Source organism: Ambystoma mexicanum, chromosome 8 (genome assembly GCF_040938575.1).
Source record: "Ambystoma mexicanum isolate Mex_15411 chromosome 8, UKY_AmexF1_1, whole genome shotgun sequence".
NCBI lineage: Eukaryota > Metazoa > Chordata > Amphibia > Caudata > Ambystomatidae > Ambystoma > Ambystoma mexicanum.
This window is the reverse complement of record NC_090929.1, coordinates 1,418,057,848-1,418,082,611: the sequence shown is the minus strand read 5'-3', so window position 1 is coordinate 1,418,082,611 and position 24,764 is coordinate 1,418,057,848. Positions and strand designations below refer to the sequence as shown.

Genomic DNA, 24,764 nt, shown 5'->3' with positions numbered 1-24,764 from the left:
GCATACCCTGGGACTGACTACTCTCTCCCACGGCATGTAAAGTCACCATTGACTTTACTAGTCTTAAATTCTGAACAGAACCAGTACAAACCATCATATTGTGGATGTACTGGCTGGGGCAATTCGATTGCCCTGGGGTCTGTTAGTCGAGGGGGCCCGTCTCCGTCCCCCCTGATCGAGTTTTGGCTGGTGGCAGTGGATACTACTTTTTATATTCAACCGCGAATATTTCTCTATGGGATTTTCCCATTGTTCAAGGCTACTATCTTTATTTATTTAATTACGATAGCCTCGAACATACCGCCGGTTTATTTAATTATTATTAATTCTCCGGTTGGTATTTTTTCCAAAACTCGGTTCTAAAATGGCGTTTGTGTTCTCTTCTGTGACTCCAACCCAAGTCGAGCCCTTTGTTCCACTTTTTGGCGGGCTTCTCCACAGAAGCCCTCCTAAGTGGTGCCACTCTGTCTGGGGTACTTAGGAGGGGTGGAGGGGGATTTAGGCACCCTGGACTGAGTTGCCTAGGCAACTCAAGTCGCACTCTGTCCTGATTGGCCCAATTGGTGAGCCGGCCGGCTCACCACTTAGCATGTTTGAGTGACAGCTAGGCTGAGTGAATGGGGGTTTTCTGCATAAAAGCAGGGCTTTGGGGACTGGAACTTCAGAAGTCGCCACAGGACCTAAGAATCCGACGAGGGAGAAGCTGAGCCGACCTGCCACGACGACACCACCGGTGGAGCCCTGCTGGACCGTCTCACCACTTTTCCCAACGACAGAGGAGATCTCCCGCCGGAGAGTCTTCTTCCTTTGACTGGTGGGGATAACCAGTTTCACCGTCTTTTCGCCTTCCCGACGCATCTTGTGGCCGCCTTGCCTGTGCCAAGCACCCCGGCAACTGGAATACCACGTTTTACCATGACCATGAAATAAAGGGTAATACCTTTAACCGGAAAACTCGGCGGCTGGTTTCTTCCCTGGCAGTGCAACGACCTTCAGCTTTCCTCCAGGTCGAGATCTTCTCTTCCCCTGGACGACGCCGAGACTTGCACCCGCTGCCAGGAACAACTGCCACCGCTGGAGGATCCTTCCCACTTAAGGTACCGTGTTCCGCCTGGCTTCCCTTGCCACCGACTGTACAGGGTAGATTTAGCCCCCGGCTTTCGAACCTGGGTTAGCCTGGGACACCCTGGCTAAACTTTTCTGAGCCTCTCTAAACTCTTTTCGAACTCTCTGCAAGACTTTCAAAGCCTAGTGTAACTGTGTGATCTTGGGCGCATTTGTGCTCTGCTCTCTCTAAGAGTGGGCCAAGCTTATGGACTTTGGCTCACAAGTGACTTTTGCTCTTCTGCCTTGCTAATAGTGTTCCTAAATCTTAGAGTGGTGTATCTTTCCATATTCTGTCTTTTTCCCTCCCTTCTTCATGAACTTATTGGAGTGCCATCTATAGTTAAGCGCTCACCTCTGTCTGGAAATAAGTGGTGTTAACTAAGACTTATCTTGAGGGAAGTCTGACTGCTCAGCCACAGCTACCAGGTAAATCTGGGTGGTACAGACTGCTACCAAGTGGGTTTACTGCTAACACCTGTAGTCCTAAATCTTTTGCAGTGTTCCCAAAGGGAACTGCACAGGTTTCTGCCTAACACAAGGGAAGCGGCAGAAGGGATAAAAGGCACTATTCAGGCACTATTAGAGCAAGGGATCGCCGTGCCATCCGTATCCCAGTGTAATACGTCCATATACCCAGTCAAGAAAGCAACAGGGTGTAGTTAGAGGATGATCCAGGATCTAAGTCCTCTTAATGATGTGGTGCAGAAGGAGTTTCCGGAAGTTCCAAATCCTGCGACAATCCTATGTAGCATTCCCAAGACAGCAACGTACTTCACAGTGGTGGATCCGAAGAATGCATTCTTCTCAATCCCACTCCACCCTGATTCATGGTATCTCAGTACGTTTATGCATAGTCAACGGCGCTTCGAGCACACGAGATTGCCTCCAGGGTACTGTGAAAGCCTGAGTATTTTCAGTAGAGTGCTGCATGCCGACTTAGGAAATATTCAGGTGCCAAGTACAATCATCCAGTATGTGGATGATCTGCTGGTATGTAGTGAAAATGAACAGGAGTGCAGGAGAGATTCTATTGCATCATTGCAATTGCTGGCTCACAAACGGTGCACAGCAGAAAAAAAGAAGCTACAAAACTGCCAACAGAAGGTACTATATTTGGGGCAGCTTATCTCTTCAAACGGGGCAAAAATACTACCAGATAGGGTGGCGGCAGTACGCGCCACCCCTAGGTCCAATACTGTCAAGGAAATGCAGCAGTTTCTGGGCTTATGTAATTATTGTAGGGCATGGATCCTAGACTACGCAGCCTACACAAGGCCGCTGTTAGAAAGTCTCAGAGAACGACAGAAGACAAAAAACTGTAAATTGGTATGGACTGAAGAAATGAATAGACCATTTGAGTACTTAAAAAAAGCGATTTCCACAGCGCCTGTTTTAGCAACTCCGGATTATCCACAGGAGTTTTATTTATTGTCCCACACTGATGGATGGCTCATGACTGCAGTATTGACTCAAAAGAGCACAATGGGCCCCAAGCAGGGACAGTTCTCGTGCCAACAAGCACTAGCAGCGGCTGGATTTGCGATAGAGAAAAGTTGCACGATTGTCATAGGGTGCTCTGTTACTTTGTGGAACATTCACTATTCACCATTTCGGAAAGGTCTACATCGACCTTGACGACTCAGAGATCCTCTGCATATGAGATTATAATATCCAAAACTCATTTTCATATAGTGAGTTGTAGGACAGTGAATCCTGCCACACATTTGACAGAGGCATCCACTGATGATGACCTGAAAACGCATGGCTGTGCTATATACGATGGTGAAGAGGTGGGTAAATCTAAATCTAGAGACAGTGCATTGACAGAAGGAGATATACTATATATTGATGGGTCATCAACAATTGACCAGGAGACGGGACAGAGGCACACAGGGACAGCAGTGGTGCTCGGTAAAGGGAGGTAGCATGACGGTCTGATCATGAAAAGATTACCTATGCACTATTCAGCTCGGGCAGCTGAACTTGTCGGTCTCAACGAGGCATTGAGAACCTCTCAAAGGTGGTGTGTCAGCATTTACTCAGACTCGGCATATGTCACGACAACAGTGCATGCGGGTCTGTCTCCGTGGAATAGGAGTGGGTTTCGGAGGGCAGATGGCTCTCCAGTGCAGCATGCAAGGCTGTTGGAAGAACTGACTGAAACCTTATTATGGCCCTCCGCTGTGGCAGTCATCAAATGCACTGGCCAATCTAATGCCATGGATGAAATCTCTAAGGGCAATGCGTCTCCGGACCAGGCACCCAAGTTGGCAGCCTATCTCCCAGATAAAATCTTAACAGAGTGTATAGTGACCACCCCTGTAGAAAATTGAGACAAGAGTCCCGTACACTGTATTGCCCATATCACAGATTATAGAGTTGCAAGGGAAAGCGCCTGACGAGGAAAAAGAGCTGTGGTTGCGGAGGGGATGCATTCTCCCACTGATTTATTGTAAAGGCAGGAGAGTTCTGGGAAGGTGGTGATGCCCCAATAATTACTCTGTGGCATTTGAGCAACTACATTTCCCCTCCCTCACCTCCAAACAACATATTGTTGCAGATATCCAGGAGGACTGGTTTGTGCCAAACCTCCAGAAGAGCATTTCGAAAAAAGTAATACACTGTCTGACATGCCAAAGTTTTAGCACAGGGAACACATTACAGACATTAAGAGGTACATTGGCTGGTCCTACGTCGTCCGTTCGTGAATGCATATAGATTATGCAGATATGGGGGAGAAGTGCAATGGATATAGGTACCTTATTGTGGTGGTTTGCCATTTCTCAAGGTAGGATGAGGCAGGACCATGTGCACACCCAGATGCAAAGTGTGCAATACAGTTCCTGGTCAGAGAAGTGTTTCCACGATGGGGCGTGTGCAAAGAATTGGGATCGGATAATGGCACACATTTCTTTAATGTGCTATTCCAGCATGTCACAGTGCAATTGGGCATAAAACATTGAATGTGCTCAATTTACCACCCTGAGGCTAATGGTGTTGTGGAGAGGATCAATGGGCTTTTGAAAAGTAAACTGTCAAAATTGTGTTCCACATTGAAGAAAAACTGTGTACACAGTTTGCCCTTGGCCCCCTTCAGTTTACGCACACAGCCTAGTAAGGACCACCATTTGACACCACATGAAATAGTAACATGCAGGCGCATGCAAACCCCCATATGCCCTGTGAGGAAAGCATCAGATGCACATCAAGCAGCGACAGTACTAGGAGAGGAATTTTGGGAATATTTAACGGCACTCACACTTGCTATCAAATATATCTCCCAACAGATTGCGCCACCCAGGAGCAAAGGACAGGATACACCGGTAGGGACAGCAACTGCAAACATATCTGCAACAACTGAATCCATTACTACCTTGGGGAGCTGATCTACGTGAACAATTTTGTACATCAATAGACCCGTCCCAGGTTTCAAGGTCCATATGAGGTGGTGTTCTTTATGCCTCTCGCCATCCGTGTGAAGGAGTTACGATATTGGGTGCATCTCTCGGATGGCCGAGGTTCACCTGAGACAAGGTAGATTGCAAAGCTCACTCGACAGATTAAGGACATAACTGATGAAGAAGACGTTTAGTAAAGGATCCATGCCAGGGTGGTGTGCAGTGGCACACCCCTGATTTTGTTTGCTTTTCCCTTTTTCCTTTTTTATTTATTGTTTTTAGTTTTTATCTTTTTTACATGTTTAAATTTTTCTGTTTTTGAAGGTCTCGAACCAGGTCCGCCCTGGTGGGAAAAGGGTTTCTCTTTCTCTCTCCCTCTGCCGGTAACCTTTTTTATCCTTTCCAGGGATAAGCAAGGATGCCTGTCCGACGTGTTCAAACCTCTGTTATGTAAGGATAATGATAAACTGAATATAATTCATTCTAGGAATTCTGCATTATGCTTTCTTGATAGACCAATAATTATATTGTTTTGTGTGACACTGGTCATTGTTGGAGTGTATGAAGGTATGTATGCCTGTTATATGGGGTGGCCATATGAAGGGAGGGGTCGACAGTTACATATAAAGGAAAATAATGCAAGTATGAATAGGTCTATAATGAATAAGAATCCAACAATGTCTCACTTTTTGCCGGCCACCCCCACAGATTCCGACGAATAAAACAGGAAGTACGAATGCAGTATGTTTTATATAAGGGGTTGGGCTTTGATGCCATTTCTGACATTCAGAGTCGTCTCATAGCTGGTACTCCGATATGCCTACGGTGGGAAGGAATGTGATGAATGAAAGCTGTTACGTGTGTGCACTCATCCTGCATGCGTCAGGGGCTCCTAAGGATTTAGTTCCACATCCAGTCCCAATTATAGAGGAACAATGCCTGGTACATCTTGCACTATGTAGGGTAAAGGACACATTCCAGGCACACAGCATGCAGTTGAGGAGCATCAATCTAGACCCAGCACTATGCAATGGCAGTACAAAATACAGCAAGTGTCTACAAGCACCATATTTTTCCTTGGGAGGTCTCTCACGTATCAACAACAATTGGTAGGGTACTACAGTGACGTGCCTGGCAGATTAACTGATCGAGTACAGCAAAGAAATAATAACCCAAGTAGAGACTGTGTGTACAAATATGGTACCAATACATCACATGGCTGACATGGATTGCAACATTGGAGAAGCCAGTGCAGAATACATGGACTATGAACTTTGTTTTAGCAATGAAGTAACATTTCCTGTTGGTGGAAACACACAGTGCAACTACACTCTTGTGATCCCCGATATGATGAAAGGTATGGCAGCAGTGATGGATTACTACTGGGTTTGTGGCCGACAAGCCTACTTGCATCTCCCATCATCCTGGAGGGGCAAGTGTTCACTGGCCACTCTGCACTCATTACTACTAGTAATCCCGGAAGAACACCTGAAGGGCAAATAACTGCCTGTCAAGGTGCCAACAGCCACTCTAGCACCTAAAGAAGCAGAGAGAGACTTGCAGATCACACAAGAATTTCATATGCTGCCAGAAAAGGAACGATTTCAACAGCTGAAAAGAAAGAAGAGCTTGAACTATATCTCAGAAGACTCTTCCGTGCTGCTCAGAGGGATACCTGATGAGTATCGTCTTTGTAGCTCAGCAGAGACTTTCTTTTCATCTTTTTTGGCTGCTGTGGTACAAGCAGCTGCTAAACCCAAGTGGGTACAGATCTCTAATGATGCAGATAATGGGTTCAATGCCATCACAAGTACAGCTCAGTGTTTTGAGACTCATGACGATGCAGAACCGCTATATGCTCCATATGTTAACAGCCATAGAAGGAAGAGTGTGTAAAAAGTTGGGAAGCAGCTTCTGCACTTTTGTACCCCCGGAGGATGCCGAGAATGGGTCACTATCACACATCATCAAGGCGGTACACAATCTAGGTGTTCAAATGAAGAAACATGGTGGAATTCGGAACACTGATTGGCTATCACTTGCCTTTGATTGTGTCCCATCATGGCTGGGGGCAACAGTAGAAGTACTGGTGCCTGTTATCGTGCTCTTCTTGGTTCTCTTCTGCATGTGCCAATTACGTCTCCAATGTTGTTTCAATGTAGTACCTAGTGGTGCAAAGATGATGGTATCAATTGGGGGTTCTAATGCACCATGCCATACAATAAACAGCGAAACTCAAACTGATACTTTTGGGTTTTAGATATGTCGGGTGGGGATGAGTTTGTTACCATAGAAGTAACGAATGGGGGGAATGTTGGGAAGGAATTAGGGTCTTCCCGAACCCCCAAGCACTTTAGAGTTAGGCAAGACCTCTTTAAGGAGCTACAATGGACTAGGGGCGAGGAGGGGCACTGGGAAGGCTCTCTTATGCAAGCATTATCACATACACAGACGTAGGAAAGCATTGAAGAAGGTAGTTATTGTCTAAATATAAGGCGCAATTAACTATTAGTTGGATTGATTTGTGATGTCCGATCCCAGGCATTTTAAAAGCTTAACTAGTGCTGTAGAGGAGTCAAACTCCCCCTCCTTCCCAGTAGGAATGCAGCCTGTGGGATCTAAAATAGACTGCAAGCTTTAGTGTGCAGTGTTCTGCACTATGGCCAGCACAAACTGACTCATCGGGTGTCCACTGTACATCAAGGGTGCATGCGCACTAAAAATATGGCTTGCATGTTCTTGTGCACCAAAAAGCAGATTGGGATAAATTATAAGTATTAAGCGTGGAGGAAACTACAGGACTCAGATGAACGTGAGCAGGACGAGTGGAATATGGATAGAATGACTGGAAAATGTTTGAACATGGAAAATAATGTTTCGTTTTCTTTGGGCTAGGCCTCAAAGTTTGTAAAAGTCTGCAGAGCTACAGTGTGTTTTTGCATATCTAGCAAAATGTAGAACGGCATGCCCTGACAAAACTGCTGACAATGAAGACAGAAGGCTTTGGAGCATCTCTGTTATAGAAGAAAGACGGATTTGCCTGACGTCATGATCCAGCTCCAGGGACAGCACCATTGCAAGCCAGTACTATATAAACCCCTGCTTGAGACCACTTTGGCAGGAAGGAACGGAAGAGGGACAGGAGAAGACCGGTCAGGCAGCAGAGTCCTTTGCTACCATCCTCATTTTGTAAGATTAAACTTATTATCCTTGCAAGATCGCCTTTTTGCCTTATTTCCCTAGAGGGGTATATTGTTTCTGGTGCGAGTGTAATTAGGGACACCTTTACACTACCTGAGTCCCCGTCAGTGTGTGTCATTTGGCACAGTAGCTCATCATCTATAGTTTTACTTTTTCCTGCATGTCTCTTTTGTCTTTTAAAAGGACTTGCACCCAAAAACACCGTTCTGGATTTCAATCATTAATCTCTGCCCAAACATTTTCACAGACATATTTGTATTATAATATATATGTTTACCAGTCCTCCAATGCACATTTCCCCTCTTACTTCCATATGTTTCTACGATTGCACTTACAACCATTTCTTATATACCCATGTATTGTGCTCTTCAATTCATTTGAGCCTTAACTACCCTAATTACCATGGATTCATTAATCAGATCTTGCAAATGCACTTTTCCACCGCTCAGTCTGATGAGATTTGTTGTCCTTCAACAACATTATATTGCCATCACTAGTTCTATAATATAGCCTTATATTGGGCACCCCCACCCTCACGTTAAGGCATTAACCAAGGATTTCCTATCATTCATTAGGACACACCTCAAGTGCAGCCTTTGAATAAAATTGTTATCAGCTGGGTATGTTTACCCGGGTGCTAAATATAACTTGCGCACACTTTACTTGAAAAAATATTCCTGACAGTCTGCCTTTCCTGAGCAAAGTTTTTCCCTGCAGCGCCAAAGTCAGGCCCAGGCAAACGGGCTTTGGCAAAAATGGCCAGAGGGGAAAACACATGAATCCTAAAAAGAAGACCAGGCCCTTGGCATGGAACACTCATTGTTCCTAGAGCACACTGCGTCTCAAAAGTTGGTTGTCATGAAAATGGAAGATCCATGGAAAGTGCTACTCCCAGATTTTGGATGGGGAGTGGAGTTGGTACAGCACTAGAAGATGGAGGTAGGGAGACTGAAGCAAGGTGATGCGCATTGAGTCAATCATGGGCCTAAGAATTGGAGCAAATGCTATTCACTAATGACCATGTTCCGAGTTAAGGGTGATATTTCTTCTTTTTTTTTATTCATCCATTGTTTAAAGTGCATGTCTCTTTCTATGTACTTGGTTCTTCCATGTCTTTTAGATATTCCTCATATGCTAGTACCATATTGGTAAAATGTCCTATCTTAGCAAAGCTTTGTGGGCTGTAGTTATTGGAGTTCGAGGATTGGATTTTATCTGTGTGTATCCTGCCCTTGAAGGATAAGAATAGGAGTTAATTGAAGCCTGCAACGTGAGCAAAAGTATTGTAGGCTTTGTCTCAGCATGACCGTAAAAGCAAGGACATGTTTTCTTAGTCAATTAAGAAACTATTTGAGATTTAATGAAAATAGGTCCATGGGAAGAGTGCCTTTTTTGAGCTAGAATGTTGATTTGGTTGTTGTTTTTGCTTTTTGACACAGGACCTTTCTCCAGGAAGTGTGGAAGAAGCTGAAGAGGCTGAGCAGTATGAGGAATTTAAGGACGCCATTGAGGTGGGCCAAAAACCTTGTTAGCATGGTAATACCAGATGGGCCGGAGTCTTTTTTTTTTTTTTTGCTTAGAAGTTGTATGAAAACTGCCTTTTTTCTATTTCTGTTATTGTGTAGACACATATTACAAACCAATTAAAAAGCATACAATAATAGAAAACAAGAATTTCACCAATGTAAAAGAAAACAATCTTTCACTGCAAGTTCATATTCCTAGTAACCACATTTAAAAGTGCAATTTTTTTTAAACTCTTTCTAGACATGGAAGGAATACAGCGATTGTGGGGAATTGACTTCATGTATCTTTGCTTGGGCCTGTTTATAGTACAATAATCCACCTGGGATGTTGCAGGGAATTAGCTGTAGGTAGTCGCCACACTGCTGGTAGCCTTAGATTGTGGCATAATCAACAATGTGCTAACTGTACCAATTCATAAATCCTTCTGATTTTTCAATGAAGCATGCTCTTTGAGCATTCTAAGGGTTACAATATGTATTAAATAAGTGAATAGAGTAACCAATACATGAGCAAGCGAAATAAAACAGGAACAAGTCCTTCTCTTTCTACACCTCTGCCCAATGAAACACCATCCCATTGGCAATCCAGAAATTGTCAAACCTCCTGCAGTTTAGGAAGGAACTCGAGGCCCTACTCTTCAGTCAATACTTCTGTGCCATCTAGGTTCCTTGCCTGCATGACATCCCACCCCCATAGCCGGAACATCACAAGTTACATATTTAGCCCCCCCTCTTCCTATTACATGTGTTTCCCGCAATGACATGTACAGCGTTTCATAAAACCCTGGGCACATTAGTTTTATAGCACTTAATTTCACTACTTCAACACTGCAGTTGAAGCTCTACAAAATAGAAGAATTGCATCCCAATAGGTGGGTCAGTGTGGCAAGGATGAAGCAAGCACTGCAGAGTTCTCTGACGTACGGGTAGGTGGTTCATTTTACATTGAGAGATCCCCTTATAATGTGATTAAACATCTCTCTAGTACTGTGTTTGTGGGCACACTTAAATGATAGCATACTAATTTCTATAAAAAATAGTCAAATGTATGGTTTTGTCAGTACAGCTTTCTCTCAACCTGCTTGATGTTGTGCTTTATTAAGAGTGAATATCTAGAAAGAACTTTTGCACACAAAACTGTACCTGCCTTTTTAGTGTTAATTGTGCTATATACAGTTTTACGGATGGGCAACCTCTGACAGAGCCCTTCGGCTGAACTTTCTTCCTTTGCTGAGGCTAGGCTCTTGGTGCTTGTAATTATAACCTGCTCACAAGAAAAACATTTACATTGAAGGCAGTGAAACACATTACTATAACATTTACAGAGGAAACCATTTGCAAATAGGTAAAATATAACATCAAGGGTGTAATCCCATAATGCTGTATGATCTGTGATTATATCCCTGCCTACTAGGGCCTTACCCTTCTCATCTAACTGCTGATTACCCCTCACCTGGGACAGTGACAGGATATAGCTATAGAAAGAAAATGTGTTATCCGACGAAAATCTTAAAGATGTACATGATTTTTACTCATTGAGCAAGAGAACTAAATAACTCTTTTTATCTCAATTTACCAATAACAGCATTTTGTCAGAATCTCTTCTCTTGTAGAACACTTTTACTTGCAAACTCTGCTTTGTGCCAGGCATGCCTTTACTCCTTGTGTAGGCATTTAAAAAAAAGATTTTATATTGTCTGTCTCTCAGACAACCATGCATTTTGTTCATGGATTTGATAAGAAACATTTAGCAAAATATAGAACAAAATATATAATCAATCAATGTGTACTTGTCAGTTATCCTCAACATCATGGATTTTTCGGAATTAGTCCATAAAGCAACACATACAAACAAGACTGTGAATAATACCAGAATCTTAAAACGTTCATCATTAGCAAAAAAATGGCACAGCTTGCAAAGTATACCAGCAATACAAATCTCATCCAAACTGGCATAAAAAAGAAGACATTATGGAATAAAACAATTCCGAAATAGGCACAAAAAAATCAGAAATGTTTATCTTGTAGGTAATCAGTGGGAAAGCATCAGACCAATTAAACAACGCTAAATAACATATTTGTTGTCAAACTGGCATGACATATTAAAGTTCAGTCATATAATGAAACTAGGATATATCAACACAAAAAGCCCATAATGCATAATTGAAATATAAATGCATGCCTGCCTGCACGGTCAGGCAGTATGATGAGGTTCCAAGCTACTGGAAAATTCAAGACAATAAAACATTGCAGTATCAACAAGGTTCAAACCCCTCATATGTCTACTTATTGCTAACCTGACATTGGATGAAATTGCCCAAGCCCTAGTGGCAAAGTTGGCCTCAATAGATAGCATAGAGCAGGCCTCCAATGTAGAAACCCAAGAGCAGGTTCTGTAGGAAGAAGTGTATTCTTGTCTATCTTTGCTTAAGTTGAAGTGCATCTAAAAGGTTTGGGAAATGCCCAGTGTGCCACGCTGCTAGTTGGTATTATATAGAGTAGCCGCGAGTCGTGCTACAGACTAGTTGGGTGTGTTTCCCTCACACACCTCTTGAATAGAACTAAAGCTGAAACTGAAAGTCTCTCTGGGCACCTCACTCAAGTCAAAAATACCTGTTGTTATCATTATGTTATCATTTTAAGTAAGAGGTTAAATGACAATTTACAGCATTTGGAATATCATGACTGAATTCAACAAGGTATTAGTAAAGCTGGTACACAGTAAACAAGAAAATATCCAAGGAACGCATGTATTCAGCCAACATTGGGCATGTACTCAATAAATTGCAAAAATTGTTAATGGCAAGGTTCAAGAAAAACAGAACAATAAGGCATATCAGCCATTTAGCATAATGACAATGGATTGCACAAAAGTATTAGTGTAACTGGTTCAAGGCAAACCATATTTCATGAAGTACATGTATTCAGTTCTATGTAATTTTCTCGATTTATGTAGGTCGCCTAACAAAAAGACTGATTTATTTTGTTCTGGCCACTTGTAGGCGGCCTAAAAAAATCGAAACAATGGCACTGCTCTCCCCCCCACTACCCACCCCCTATTGCAGGATTTCATCCAAATCTCAGGGTTTCACTTCCCAGCTCCCCTCCCTCAGCCCCGCCGCCTCCCTCCTCACCCACGACTCACCTATACACAACATAAACACGCAACACATACACAAACATGCAAAACACACAAACACTTGCCCGTTATACCCCGACGGTGCTTCTGGGTCCTGGCGTGCCTCTCATCCCTTATGCGCATTCGTGTCCGTCACAGGGGGTGACAGTTCGATTTAGAAACACTGCTCTATGCGCTCAAACAGCGATCTTTCTATCGGTCTTTTTAAAAATTGTTTTTTTAAACAAATTTTTACTTGGGACACACATATTCAGCCAACACACGTTTCAAATGAGGTTCTTCTTCAGGGCTGTTACTGCTATGTGCTTTTTCTAGCCCACAAAAATTATCACACAAATGCATGACAAACAATTGAAACGAACAACGTAAACCAAAGAGAACCACAGACGGAGTGAGAGAGAGATGAGCAACACGTTTACAAGACTTGATTATTCATGTACATACATTTACATAGGTGTGTATGCATTGCCTTAGGTTGATGTTTCTTAGTATCTGTTAGTATATGAATTTGCTTCTACATTTCATGTTAATGCTTCTACATTAAATGTTAATGTGTAATTATATTTAAGCAAGGTTGTGGGATTTGTTCCGAGCAGTGAGGCGGGTATTAATATATTAGTACATCATCAACAAATTCGGGTTAGTGGAGAAAACTAGACTATGTGTGAAAAGCGCTGAGTTTGTGTTAGGTAAGATTTTCATAGTAATGATACATCTTCCTGACCTGTGTCAACCCCAGAACGTTCTGCTTTTATTGGTGGATTATTTTTCCTTTTACCACCTGTGAGTGGGAACCTTTTTCCACACTTACTGAATCTTTTACTCTTTTTATGGGTGTCATTTTTAAGACTCTGCATAGAGTCTTTTAAAAGTTATTCTCTTTGATAACATTTTGGCAATAAGTGCCTATTGTTGCTGGGTTGCCCTAGCGGCTCCCCGTGTAACTTTCTCTGGCTAACCTTGTGAGAACTACAGTTCCCGAAGGTAGAAAGGATCTTTGGATCCCTTTTACATTTTATTAGGTGTGCCCAGCACCCCTCAACTTATGTGGAGTGCTGGGGAGATACTAGTATCCCCTTTCTCATTTTAAATGTAACCTTTATGTTACAAGGACAAACGTACCTTTATGGCTGGTGGCAATGAACCTTGTTATTAATTCGGTGCACCTTTACTGCGGGCTGTTTGCACAAATGGCCCCTGTATCTTTTTTCACCATTTTAGCATTTCCTGTCTTTTCTTTGTCCTTCCCCTGACCTCCAGCGCTGGAAATTCCTTTGTGTGATTTTTATTTTCTGCAGGAATCCTGTGGATTCTCTGCCCAGGCTCTATAGTGTCTGTGAATGCAGGAATTGAGGGAGGAGTCCAAAACTCTGCAGTCCTTTGTCTTCCAACCTTAGTGTGAGAATCCAGTTCAAACTGGGATGCTGGCTCTCCTGAAAGGATTGCCTACCTCCCACCTCCAAGTTTGAACGTTGCAAGGCTGTTTGATTGGGTGGGTTCCTGCATAGAAGTCCGATCCTGGAAGCTGAAGAAGTAGTCGACCACTGGAACCAAAACCGGAGAGGATAATGAAGGAAACCTGGCTGAGACGATTTCCAGCGAGAGGAGAGCCTGCTGTGTACCTGGAGCATGATGTAGCCCTTCCTTCCAATCGACCTGGGGACTCTGAAAATGACAACCCCGAACCAGAGCCTGGCGAGACCCACTAGACTCAAGAAGACCTGCATTTTGAACCATCCCACGTTGTGCTGCAACCTTGCTGGGCTGCAATACCTCCTTTCCCTGGGACCGTAAACCATTGTGCGGTGCGCGGTCTTCCGAATTTTGCTGAAACTTTGTGGGAGTCCTGCTGGACCTCCAGAGATGTGAATCAAGGCCGAAAAGTCCCCTTACGAGAGTGCTGGACCTTGCAAATGACGAGATTCCGACTGGCGATATTCTGTCTTCTTCTGTGCGCCTGAAAAAGGAGCCAAATCCACAGAGCCGCAGCCAGCCACAAGGAAAACCTTGCCTAGAGCCTTCCCTGTGATCCTTGCTGCAAACGTCCTTGCAATGTCCTGTCTTCTCGAAGAAGGAATTCAATGACCAGGTTTTTGGCTGCAGATCCTGAAGTCTTCCTGGTGCAAAATCTTCTTCTGTGCTGAGGTACTCTCCTGGCTTGGGTATTTACTTACCTTAAGTCTCTTGTGATTCCTTTGTAGTTTTGGAGAGTTTTCTGTGAGTGGGAGGTCTCTTGTGTAGTTCACCCAGGTCTACTGCTTTAATCCTTCTAGGGTGTCTTCTGTGAAGTCCTTGACCCCTCGGCTAACTCTAAAGTGAAATTCTTACTTGTTTGAAGAGTCTTCCTCTCGAACTCTGAACATTTTCTGCAACAGAGCTATATCTCACCCTGCTTACAGCTGGCTCCTAGACCACTAGGGCCCCTCTTCTGCTTCTGACAGAACTCATGTACTAGAATTGAGAAGGGCTGGATACTTTAAGGGGTCTACTTTGAAAAGAAAAGCAAGTGTTGAAAGGTTACTTACTTCTAAATGAATTAGTTGCTAACTGTAGCTCTGAGAAGTTTATATGTGATCTTATCGACCACAATTACAGAGTGATACATTTAATTACAGACAAAACCGCTAATTTCATTTTTTAATGTTTTATTTGGGGGGCCCCCGCCAAACCCTGCTTTTTTCCACCCTTTTAAAGCCACCGCATCCTGACCCCTTTTAACCCCTTACCCCACTACCCTTTATATATTTATTTAATATTTTATGTGTTTTCCAGTGTCTTTGTCCGCTTTGTTATGTACTACTCTGTTTTGTTTGCAATAGAATGACTGGATACCCTCTGAGAGTGTATAGTTACAAACAGTTATTACTTACCTTAGATATTTTCTGCCATTCTGAAAAGTATATATAGGATTTACTTACCTTGAATAAGCTGTGTGCCTTGTGAAATAAGTAAGTCTTGCTTTCCTTGGAAACTGTCTCACCATTCTAACAAAGTAGACGGAAGGTTAATTTACTCACCTGTGAATTTGGTTCCCCTCTTCTCAAAAGTAATGCTGTTGGTTTCTCTTTATTATTCCTGTTAGGATAATTGTATGAGTGTCCCCAATTGGGTCTTGCTTCCCTTGACTTGATGTTAGCCTGGACAGAATAAGACTGCTTAGTTCCTACTTCCATTTAGGTTGCTGGTAGCTCCTTACAGAAGTATAGAGGTGTTACTTACCTTGTGGTAGCAGTGTGACTTAAGTTAACATGTTATTGCTTTCCTTAGTCTGTGCACTGAAAAGCAACTGTAAGTAAAGATTACACAAAAGGGTTTACTTACCTTGAATATAACTGTTATCCCAAAAGAAGCTATAGGTTTTTACTGTTCCTAGATTAAGTGTGTCACTATTCTGCAAAGTATACTGTCGAGTTGATATTACTATGTGATTCTTTGCTGAGCGTCACGGTACAACTGCTAGGGTATACTACCCTGTATTATTGAAAGTTCTCTAAAAGTAACTATTGGTTTTGACTTCCCTAGAATCTACTATTAGGTGTTCCAAATTAGGTTATATGCTTTGGTCTGTGTACCTTCAAGCATAGTGTTGTATTTTTCTATAATGTGTTTATATGGTCTGTGATAGTACTTATTTCCCCCAAGATTTACCTAGGCCTACTTGTATTTAAATAAACCATTTATGTTTACAATACATAGTGTTTCAGTGCTTCTTTGGACCATTTGTATTACAATTTCTTTGTACTGATTCTACAGCCCTCTCTCCCTCCTAAGATGAACCTGGCCTCTCTGTCTGCGCTACCATATACTCGGGTGGTACAGCCTTATACTAAGAGTGGAGCCTTGTACTGTCTCAAGCCGACCCAAAATCCAGGAGAAGGAGAGGAAAAATTAAGGATCTGGAGAAGGAAGGAAGGAAGTTGGTGGTTGGAAGAAACCCTACAAAGGGAAAGGACATAGAAAGAAGGGATTTTATGGATGAGGAGAGAGTTCCCCCAAGACATGTAGAATGTAGCAAAGAAGAACATTTGAAGGGCAGTAGTTGCCAATGAAGGAGCCTAGGTCCAACAAGGAGAGAAAGGAGTGGAGAATGACAACACATGAAAACTGAAAGAAGATGGAAAGGGAAAGGGTAAGCAGATAGTGAAGGAGATTATCCAGAAAGGGATACTTGAAACCTTATCCCAGGAGGAAGGCAGATATTGAGTCCTGTGAATCTGCTCAGGTGGTCTCCGGGTCAAAGCTGTGGAGCAGAAAGTGAGTGGAATAACCAAATTTACAGGAAGATGAGCAGAATGTGGGTTTCCTGATCAGGGCGAGTCCTCATGCTGGGAAACGCCAGCCCAAAGAAGGGTTGAGGAAAGAAAAGGCAAGCAGTCTGGGTTGGGAAAGGTCAAAGAAGGAGGCAGCGGGTGCCATGACTCAGTGAAAGCATGAAAACATGAATATTGTAAACCTGACCCAAAATACAAGTGAGGGGGTGACAGGATGAAGCCCTGGAAAAGTGGATTGGATGCTAACCCAAGGAGAAGATAAAGAAGACATAGACAATATTGTGTTAAACTTTTTCATAATTGTCAAACAAGCTTAAGCTATTGGCTGGAGCACTATTTGCAACATTACAGAGCTGCACAGTCTGATCTCTAGTAATGAGATTTCTTCTAAACTCCAGATTTTCTCTGAATATTATGTATTAGCACATGGGTGTGCTCCATTACTATTTGTTTATCTGCTGTGTCATCATGCCCCTCATGTAAGTTTCTCCTTCTGTGGTTCAAGTTGCCTTATTCTTTGTGCTTCTCTTTGTTTCATTGTATCGTGTGCTGTATTTTTTCCATGAACTTTACTCATTTGCTTGTTTTGCTGTCTGTACTATTGCAATGGCAATATCTGTGCACTTCTTATACATGTATGTTGTGTTAGTCATGCTGGTGCTGTCACTCATGTCTGAGTCCATTTGTGTCTTTGCCTCTGAAGAAGGGGATCACCCATAAGTATCTTTTTTATCTATTGTATGTTTTACATTTTTAACATGTACAGGTTGGTAGGACCGAATTCTAAGTACAGATTGTTAAGTTCCTGAACTGACAATGCTCAGTATTCATTGTGACTATATCAGGTTATGAAACTATTAAACAAACATACTCAAAATGAATTGTGACTAAATCCGTTCATGAAACTATTAAAAGAAGAAACACCCCGTTAAGGAAAACTATTGCTTCACAGAGGAGAGGGTAGGTAAGGGAAACAATTGAAAATATGTGACAAGGGGGCATTAGTGCTTGTTCGCAGTGAAAGCAAAGTAGTGTCAGCCTGCGAGTTGCCCATTGGTCGAGCCTCCTACCGACAAGACACTTGGTTGTGATGCAGTGTGCAGGGAGTAGCATCAGATGGCCTTAATATTTTTATATTTTCTTTTCAGTTTGTCAGTCATTTTCTTGGGGACTCTATTTCTGTGTGATAACATTTCATTTCATATGAATATGTTCTTTCCTCTAGGAATGTACATTACTGCAGAACCTTTGCTGTTTTAATGTTGTTATATTGATTTATACCACGCACCGCTACCATTTGCATGGTCTTGAGGTACTCATGTGGCTCTGTAAGAAAGTGGGTGGGGTAGGTTAGTGAGAGAAGAGTGATAGGATTGGGGTTGTGCTCTTCGGGTGATGCAGAACCAGGGGAAACTGGTGTCTGTGCTTGTTGGCTTTCTGAGTGTGCTTTGATTGTGTGCACTGGGCATGTTGTGTCCGGAGGGGGAACGTCCAATGTCTGGGTTGTTTGTTGTTTGCGGTTGTTTGATCTTGTGGCAGATGTGTGGCTTGTGCGTTTTTGTATGTAGTATGAGTGGCCCTTAGGGCCTGTGTGGGAGGTATGCTGGAGAGGAGCAGGCGGTGGGTGGTTAGTACGTTGAGGGCAGCAGGATTTAAAACAGTGGCAAACTTCACAGGATGGCTAGATTCAGTGCAGTGCCAAACCTCAGAGCGCAGCAGATTTTAGAGCAGTGACAAAGTTCAAATGGTGGCATTAAAGTAGTGGCAAGATTTCAGAAGTATAGCACTGGCTGTGCTCCCAATTCTTACCACCTTACCTAATTGTTGCAGTAGACTGCTTTGCAGAGCATCCAGGGTAAACATGCGAGTGAGGTGCCCTAGTGAGGCGCATTTTCCTTTTAGCCTTTTGCCTGCTTCCCTAGTTCACCGAGTAAAGAGGAGTTAAGCGAGGGTCAGCTGACCCTGGAAGACCAACCTATCGCCAGGGAGGAGAGGCGGGATGAAGGAGGGAGCGAAGGGTGGGCGCAGAAGGGTTCAGGGCCTGATGAGCCCGAGGCTATTGGACAGACTCACAGAAGTCCGGGGTCCATAGGAGAGTGTGTGGCTCAAGAGGACCCTGTAGGTCAGGAGATACTGCGCTAGTCGGTGGAGATGGAAGAGGGGAATGCAGAATTCAGGAAATAAGGTCAATGGATACAGCATTTGAAGATGGTTGCTTTAATGTCTTAATATCTTCTTTAAAAGTTGTGAGAACCACTTCCAATGTTGGCAGTATATTTTTGTGGCATTCTTATTGCCAAAGAATGTACTTGCTTTTCTCTCTGCATTTATCTTTTTGTAGCATACTGTCATTACGTGGGCTTTGTTCAATTGGCATTATGATAATGTTGCAATTACTTGATCTGGTGATGTTGGATCTGTAGATTTCATGTGTGCAAACAGTTTGTCAATTCTGATAAGGCTATGCAAAGAAAATGCCTATGTTTAAGTGTTTTGAAAATAATTCTTAAGTAGATACTGTATTTCAGAACAAAATTTGGACAGGTCTCTCTTTTTTTGCTAGACTTAAAAAGCATGTGTCAGAGAGCGATACCGGGGAGATTAATTGCTGGTAAAAATTGTGACTTTGGCCAGGTGCAAAACGGCAGATACTTTAGTGCCACTCATTTGTCAGTCGCAAAAGTGTATTCCCCTATCACAAATGTACAGAAAGTGTTTATGTATCCTGTTTACTAATAAGATATGTGCTGTAGTGCTTTCTATCATATTTTTATTTATTTATTTATTTATTTATTACATTTATTACACGGCCAGACCCTGAGGTATCACGGCGAGGTTACAGTTTGTTAAAAGCAATTAATCATATACAGTTTCATTTATAGTTACAATTGCAAAAGCACAGGTTCATTACAGAGGGAAGTAAGCTGGCAGATTAAGCAAGTAGTTGTGTACAGAAGGTATGGCATCTGATCTGTCAGTACTGGTTAAATAACAAGGTTTTTAACAGTTTTTTAAAAAGCAGATAGGGTTTCCTCTTTTTTGATACTGAGTGGGATAGTGTTCCAATGTTTAGAGGCTAAATATTGTAAGCTGCTCCCTCCTGCTCTGGTGTTCTTGAAACGGGGCAATCCTAGTAGGAATTGGTTATTGGATCTTAGGGTTTCTTTTTTGGCGATGGCTTTGTTCAAGTAAATGGGCGCTTTGTTGTGGTGGCATTTGAATGTGGTGCATAGAGGTTTATAGAGGATTCTGGCTTTAATGGGAAGCCAATGAACATCTCTTCTGGTCTTAGAGATGTGATCAGATCTTTTCATTCCTAGAGCAGCCCGTAATGCCTTGTTTTGAATTAATTGTAATTTATTGAGATTGCTAGCATTGGTCCCGAGTAACAATACATCACAATTGACGGCTTAGGGCTATTAGTTTGGCAGTGTAAGAAGATGAAGAGGATAGTGTGTTGATATGTTTAGTCATTGTAAGGTTGGCGCCCAGATACACTCCTAGGGTTTTTACTTGCTTTAAGACAGGAATCGTTGTGCCATTGTGTTGATGGCAGCGTAGTCTGGGTGGAGGGTACCTGTTTTGAATTGGGAGCACACAATGAAAATCTCTGTCTTCTCATCGTTAAGGCACAGGCTATTTAGTGCCATCCAGTTCTGTATTATGGCATAGATATTGTTAATAGTAAGCGTGTCTTAGGTGTAGTTCACTGAGAGTGGGATAAGGATCTGAGTGTCATCAGCAAAGTTGATATAGCTGACACCCATATTATCTAGAGATGCGAAGAGGAGCTTAGTACAAGCATTGTATAGTGCAGGAGAGAGGCATGAGCCTTGAAGTACTCCAATGGGGACTGGGATAGGGTCTGCTGCTTCTTTACCTATAGCCACTAGATGTTCATTCCGCGAGGAAGGATTTGATCCACATAGTGGCATCAGCGGAGAAATTGAAGTTTTTTGCTAGGGTGGAGCAGAGTTTGTTGTGGTCCACAAGATCGAAAGCTGCAGACAGATCCAGAAGGAGAAGAATGCACAGTTTACCTGTGTCTCTAATGGTATCCTTCTGGATTTTTAAAACCAAGAGGGCTGTTTCCGTGCTGTGGTTGGGTCTAAAACCTGATTGATTGTGCCAAGAAACTGGTTATCTTCGAGATGTGCTTGGACTTGATTGTACGCTATTTTGTCAATAATTTTGAGTAGGAATGATACTGTTGCTATTGGTCGATAGTTAGTGGGTAACGTGGGATTAGCAATGGTGTAACCCAGGCTTCTTTGATACTGGCCGGGACCAAATTAGCTTTCAACGAGGCATTAACAAAGTTGGTTATAATGGGCGTAAAGGATAGGGCACATGACTTGACTATTTGTGCCCGGACTGAGTCTCCTTTGCAATTTGATGTTTTGAGTTTAGATATTATATTGAGCACAAGCTCTTGAGAGACAGGGGAGAAGTGGAATGTGGGTTTGGAGTTGGCTTTAGAAGTTGGATTATAGTTGGTGGTAAGGGTTTATCCGCTAATAGATGTCTTTTGGTAGTGATTTTGTTTTGCAGGAGAGTGATCTTAGCAGTTAGGGCATCTTGAATGGTGGTACACCATTCTTTACTAGAATTGGTAGAATTTGTGATGGGGGTAGGATTTTCCAATTCTCTCAAAATTATTGAGAAGAGTTTTTTGGAGTCAGAAGCAGGGTTGCTGATTCGAGTATTTTAGGCATTAGCTTTCTGAGTGATGATGGCTTTTTTGTAAACAGTATTGGCCAACTGGAAGGCTTTTCCAGATTCTGTGGTGGGGTGTTTTGTGTGTGCATGTTCCAGTGCACGTTTGGTTCTTCTGAGAGTTACTATATCATCGTTAAACCAAGAGCACAAACGATTGTCTGTTCTTTTAGTTTTGTTAGTTAGGGGGCTACTACATTAACCGTAGTGGTGAGGAAGTTGCGATAGGTATCAGCTAAAAAACAGGGGTTGTCACTGGTGATTGAGGTGGTATTAAATGCTTCATTAAACAATGGAATGAGGTTATCCTGGGTGAGCTTCTGAGGGTTCCTAGTTTCATAGGTATGTGTGGTTGTGATTCTAGGGGGACGTGGTTCATCAACATTGATCGTTGAACTTGATATTATAATGGTCTGTCCAATCAAGAGGAGTAATGGACTCTATAGTTATGACCGTGTTGAGAGTTAGGATCCAATCCAGTGTTCTGCCTTTGGCATGAGTCTGGGCATCCACTAGTTGCGTAAAATTCAAATCCTTTAATTAGGAGTGTAATGCTTCTGCTTTAGTGTCTAGAATGTCCTTGAATCCTAAATTGAGATCTCCTAAGAGGACACATTTGGTTTTTGGTTCAATCATTGGGGCTAGTAGTAATGATAGATCTACTTCTGGGCTACTATTCGAATTAGGGGCTCTGTAGGTTACTATAAAGTTAATAGTAGTTTTGTCATTGGGGGCGAATTTAACTAGGTGTAATTCATAGCCTGCAATGTTCTCAATGGGACAATGTCTGAAGTCTTTCTTGGCTATGATGGCTAAACCACCGCCGTGTGAGTGGGATCTGTCCGTCCTAAATATGGTATAGTCTGGGGGGATTGCTAGAGATAGTAGAGGTCCAGAGGCGTGGTGGAGCCAGGATAATTTAAGATCAATAATGAGGTTGTGTATTTCAGTGGCGTGAGCTCCTAGGGACCGCACATTGGTAAGGGCACCATAAAAGCTAGTGGGTAGGTTCTGTCTAGGGGTAGATAATGTTACAGTAGCTGCTGTAGTGGGCCTTAGTGGGTCGTTGATTTTCGGTTTTCTAAGGCAGGTGTTTGCCATGGACAAAATCTTGCAAAGGGTCTTGGTATTGGGTGAACGACTCGGGCACGGTACATAGTGCGTGATTTTAAGCGATCACTTCTAGTTTTCCCCAAAATGGGAATGGAAAGGGCTTCAGCAGCGGAGACATACGTCTGTGGGTGTTCCTGTTCAAAGGGTACTAGAAGACTTTTTTTGCTGAGTGCCCAAGAGTTGGAGCTTCTGAGGTTGTCGCCATTAGTGTAGTGAGGGAAGGGTGTTAGAGTGGGCAAGAAGGGAGTGGGGCAAGGGATGGGGTGATGGCGGGGACAGGCTAGTTTAGCAAGTCCATCTTTATAGTTAACATAGTGACTCCCGGAGCAGGGTTATACAATGCAGATACTTAAAAATCAGCAGCTGCCTTTTTAGTAACAGAAATTCAACACTACTTCAACACAATATGAAAATAGTTACTTATGAATGGGATACAGTAAATACTTTTGTATATGCTGTACAAAACAGTGGCTAAGGACCCCATTCCAAGATGCTTGCAAGGGTTCCCCAAGTTATTTTTCCTTCTGTTTTTAGAAGAGCAGCCTGGGAGGCAACAAAGACAAATGAATTTGTTTCATGTGATATGCTAGCCGTCATTTTGCAGTAAAGAGTGCATCATGTGTCAGCTAAGATTACAAATTTTGAAAAATACTGCAGCCATCCAAATAATCAAAATTGTTGGTCGCTTTTCTCAATACATTAATGGCTAATGGTCAGGCAGAGGACCATCAGGTACGTTTTATACTCCTTACATTCTACCAAGGTTTTACAATATCTCCATGTATTTAAAATGTTTGAATCTGTGTTTTTCCATCCGAAAACTATCGATGTGTGTGATTTTTCAAACATATGGTCCCGCCCTTGTGAGTATAGGCCCGGTCAAATTTTCATCAAATTGAAATATCCTCTCTGTTAGTGCTGTTTCATAATTCGGATGTCCGCCCTTGTTTAACATTGGAAATGCAGTGCAGGCTCAGAGCTGGCAAATGAAACACAGGTTTACAAATTTGTGCAGCTGATGATCAGTAATAAAGTCGATGTACTCCAGAAATGTGCACACACAAAGCCAGCCCATACAGCTGTCGGTGTTGGTGCTTTTGGCATAGGCCTCATAGCCTGTTTTTCCAGAGGACTCTGCTTAAAATGGAATACAACTTGTAAAGGTTTGACTAGTAAAGCTTTGCGCAATGTCATATCTTAACTCTGGCTATTACAAATTAGTACCCGGCGAGGGACAATCAGATTGTTACAAACGATCTGATTGTCCTGACAAAGCACTGGTCGCAGCCGCTTCCATCTGTTTTCCTTTCGTGACTTGCCGCCATGGAAAGGGATAAGGAACTACGTGTGGTCCCTTCTCCCCGTTGATGACCATCTTATCGTTTTTACTCTCACAATTCAATGGCCTCCATGGAAAGGGAGAAGGAACTATGTGTAGTCCATTCTCACCTTTCCATGGTGGCCATCTTCTTTGTTTTCTTTTTGTTTTCTTTTTTTGCATGGCCACCATGGAAAGGGAAAAGGGACTAGGACTACGTATACCCTGTTCCATGGTGGGCATCTTGTTTTTGTTCTTCTATTTTTCACTTGTGAAATGCTGCCGCTTCACAACTAAAATAAAGATACTATTAGTACCACAGTCTAACGTGCCAGGGTACTAATAGCAGTAAGCCCCGGTGTAGGGGGATTACCGCATCAGGTAATGCCCCAAGGCCTTTGTTAACTATGGGCCCTGGAGCATTACCTGACGGGGTAATGTCCCCCCGGCTCGGGGTTTATTGCTTAAGTAACTCTTTGTGAAAAATTATTCCCAGATGACATGTAGCCTCTTAAGGGCAGTTACTTAAAGGATTGCTATGGGTAGCACGTTTGTTACTGTTTTCAAGCCATGTTGTTTTACAAATCACATTACTGGTCTCTTAATAGTAAGACGGTCTTTAGCATTGTCTATTTATACCTTTTGATTTATGTTCATTTTGCCAAGTTTTCCACAAAGATTTGTTTAAAAATCAGTCAAATGTTGGGCGATGCTATTCTCTGTGCTGTCTGTCGTAGATGGTAAAAAGTGCCATTGATGTCACTTCTGATGTGCCTTCCATAGCCCACATGATGATGGTGAAATGACACCTCTAAAATCATCCGTCAACTTGTTTTTTACCTCTTCACCTCAATTTGTAAATGGGCATGCCCACAAATCGTAAGTCAATTTTTATAGTAGCCATTCATAAGAAAATACTCTTCTCAAAAACGTCACTTTCATGGTTTGCATGTGAAAGTTAAGGTGCATTGGCAT

General features: G+C 42.6%; 1 protein-coding gene across 3 annotated transcripts in view; it reads left to right on the top strand.

Annotated features, from left to right (window-relative positions):
- The window catches only part of ZFYVE27 (zinc finger FYVE-type containing 27), a 570,694-nt gene that overhangs the window by 307,999 nt on the left and 237,931 nt on the right, over positions 1-24,764 (top strand). For all 3 annotated transcript variants that reach the window (XM_069611556.1, XM_069611555.1, XM_069611554.1), the window contains exon 8: positions 9,146-9,217. In XM_069611556.1, the coding sequence (XP_069467657.1) occupies positions 9,146-9,217 (72 nt within the window). The remainder of the gene's footprint in view (positions 1-9,145; positions 9,218-24,764) is intronic.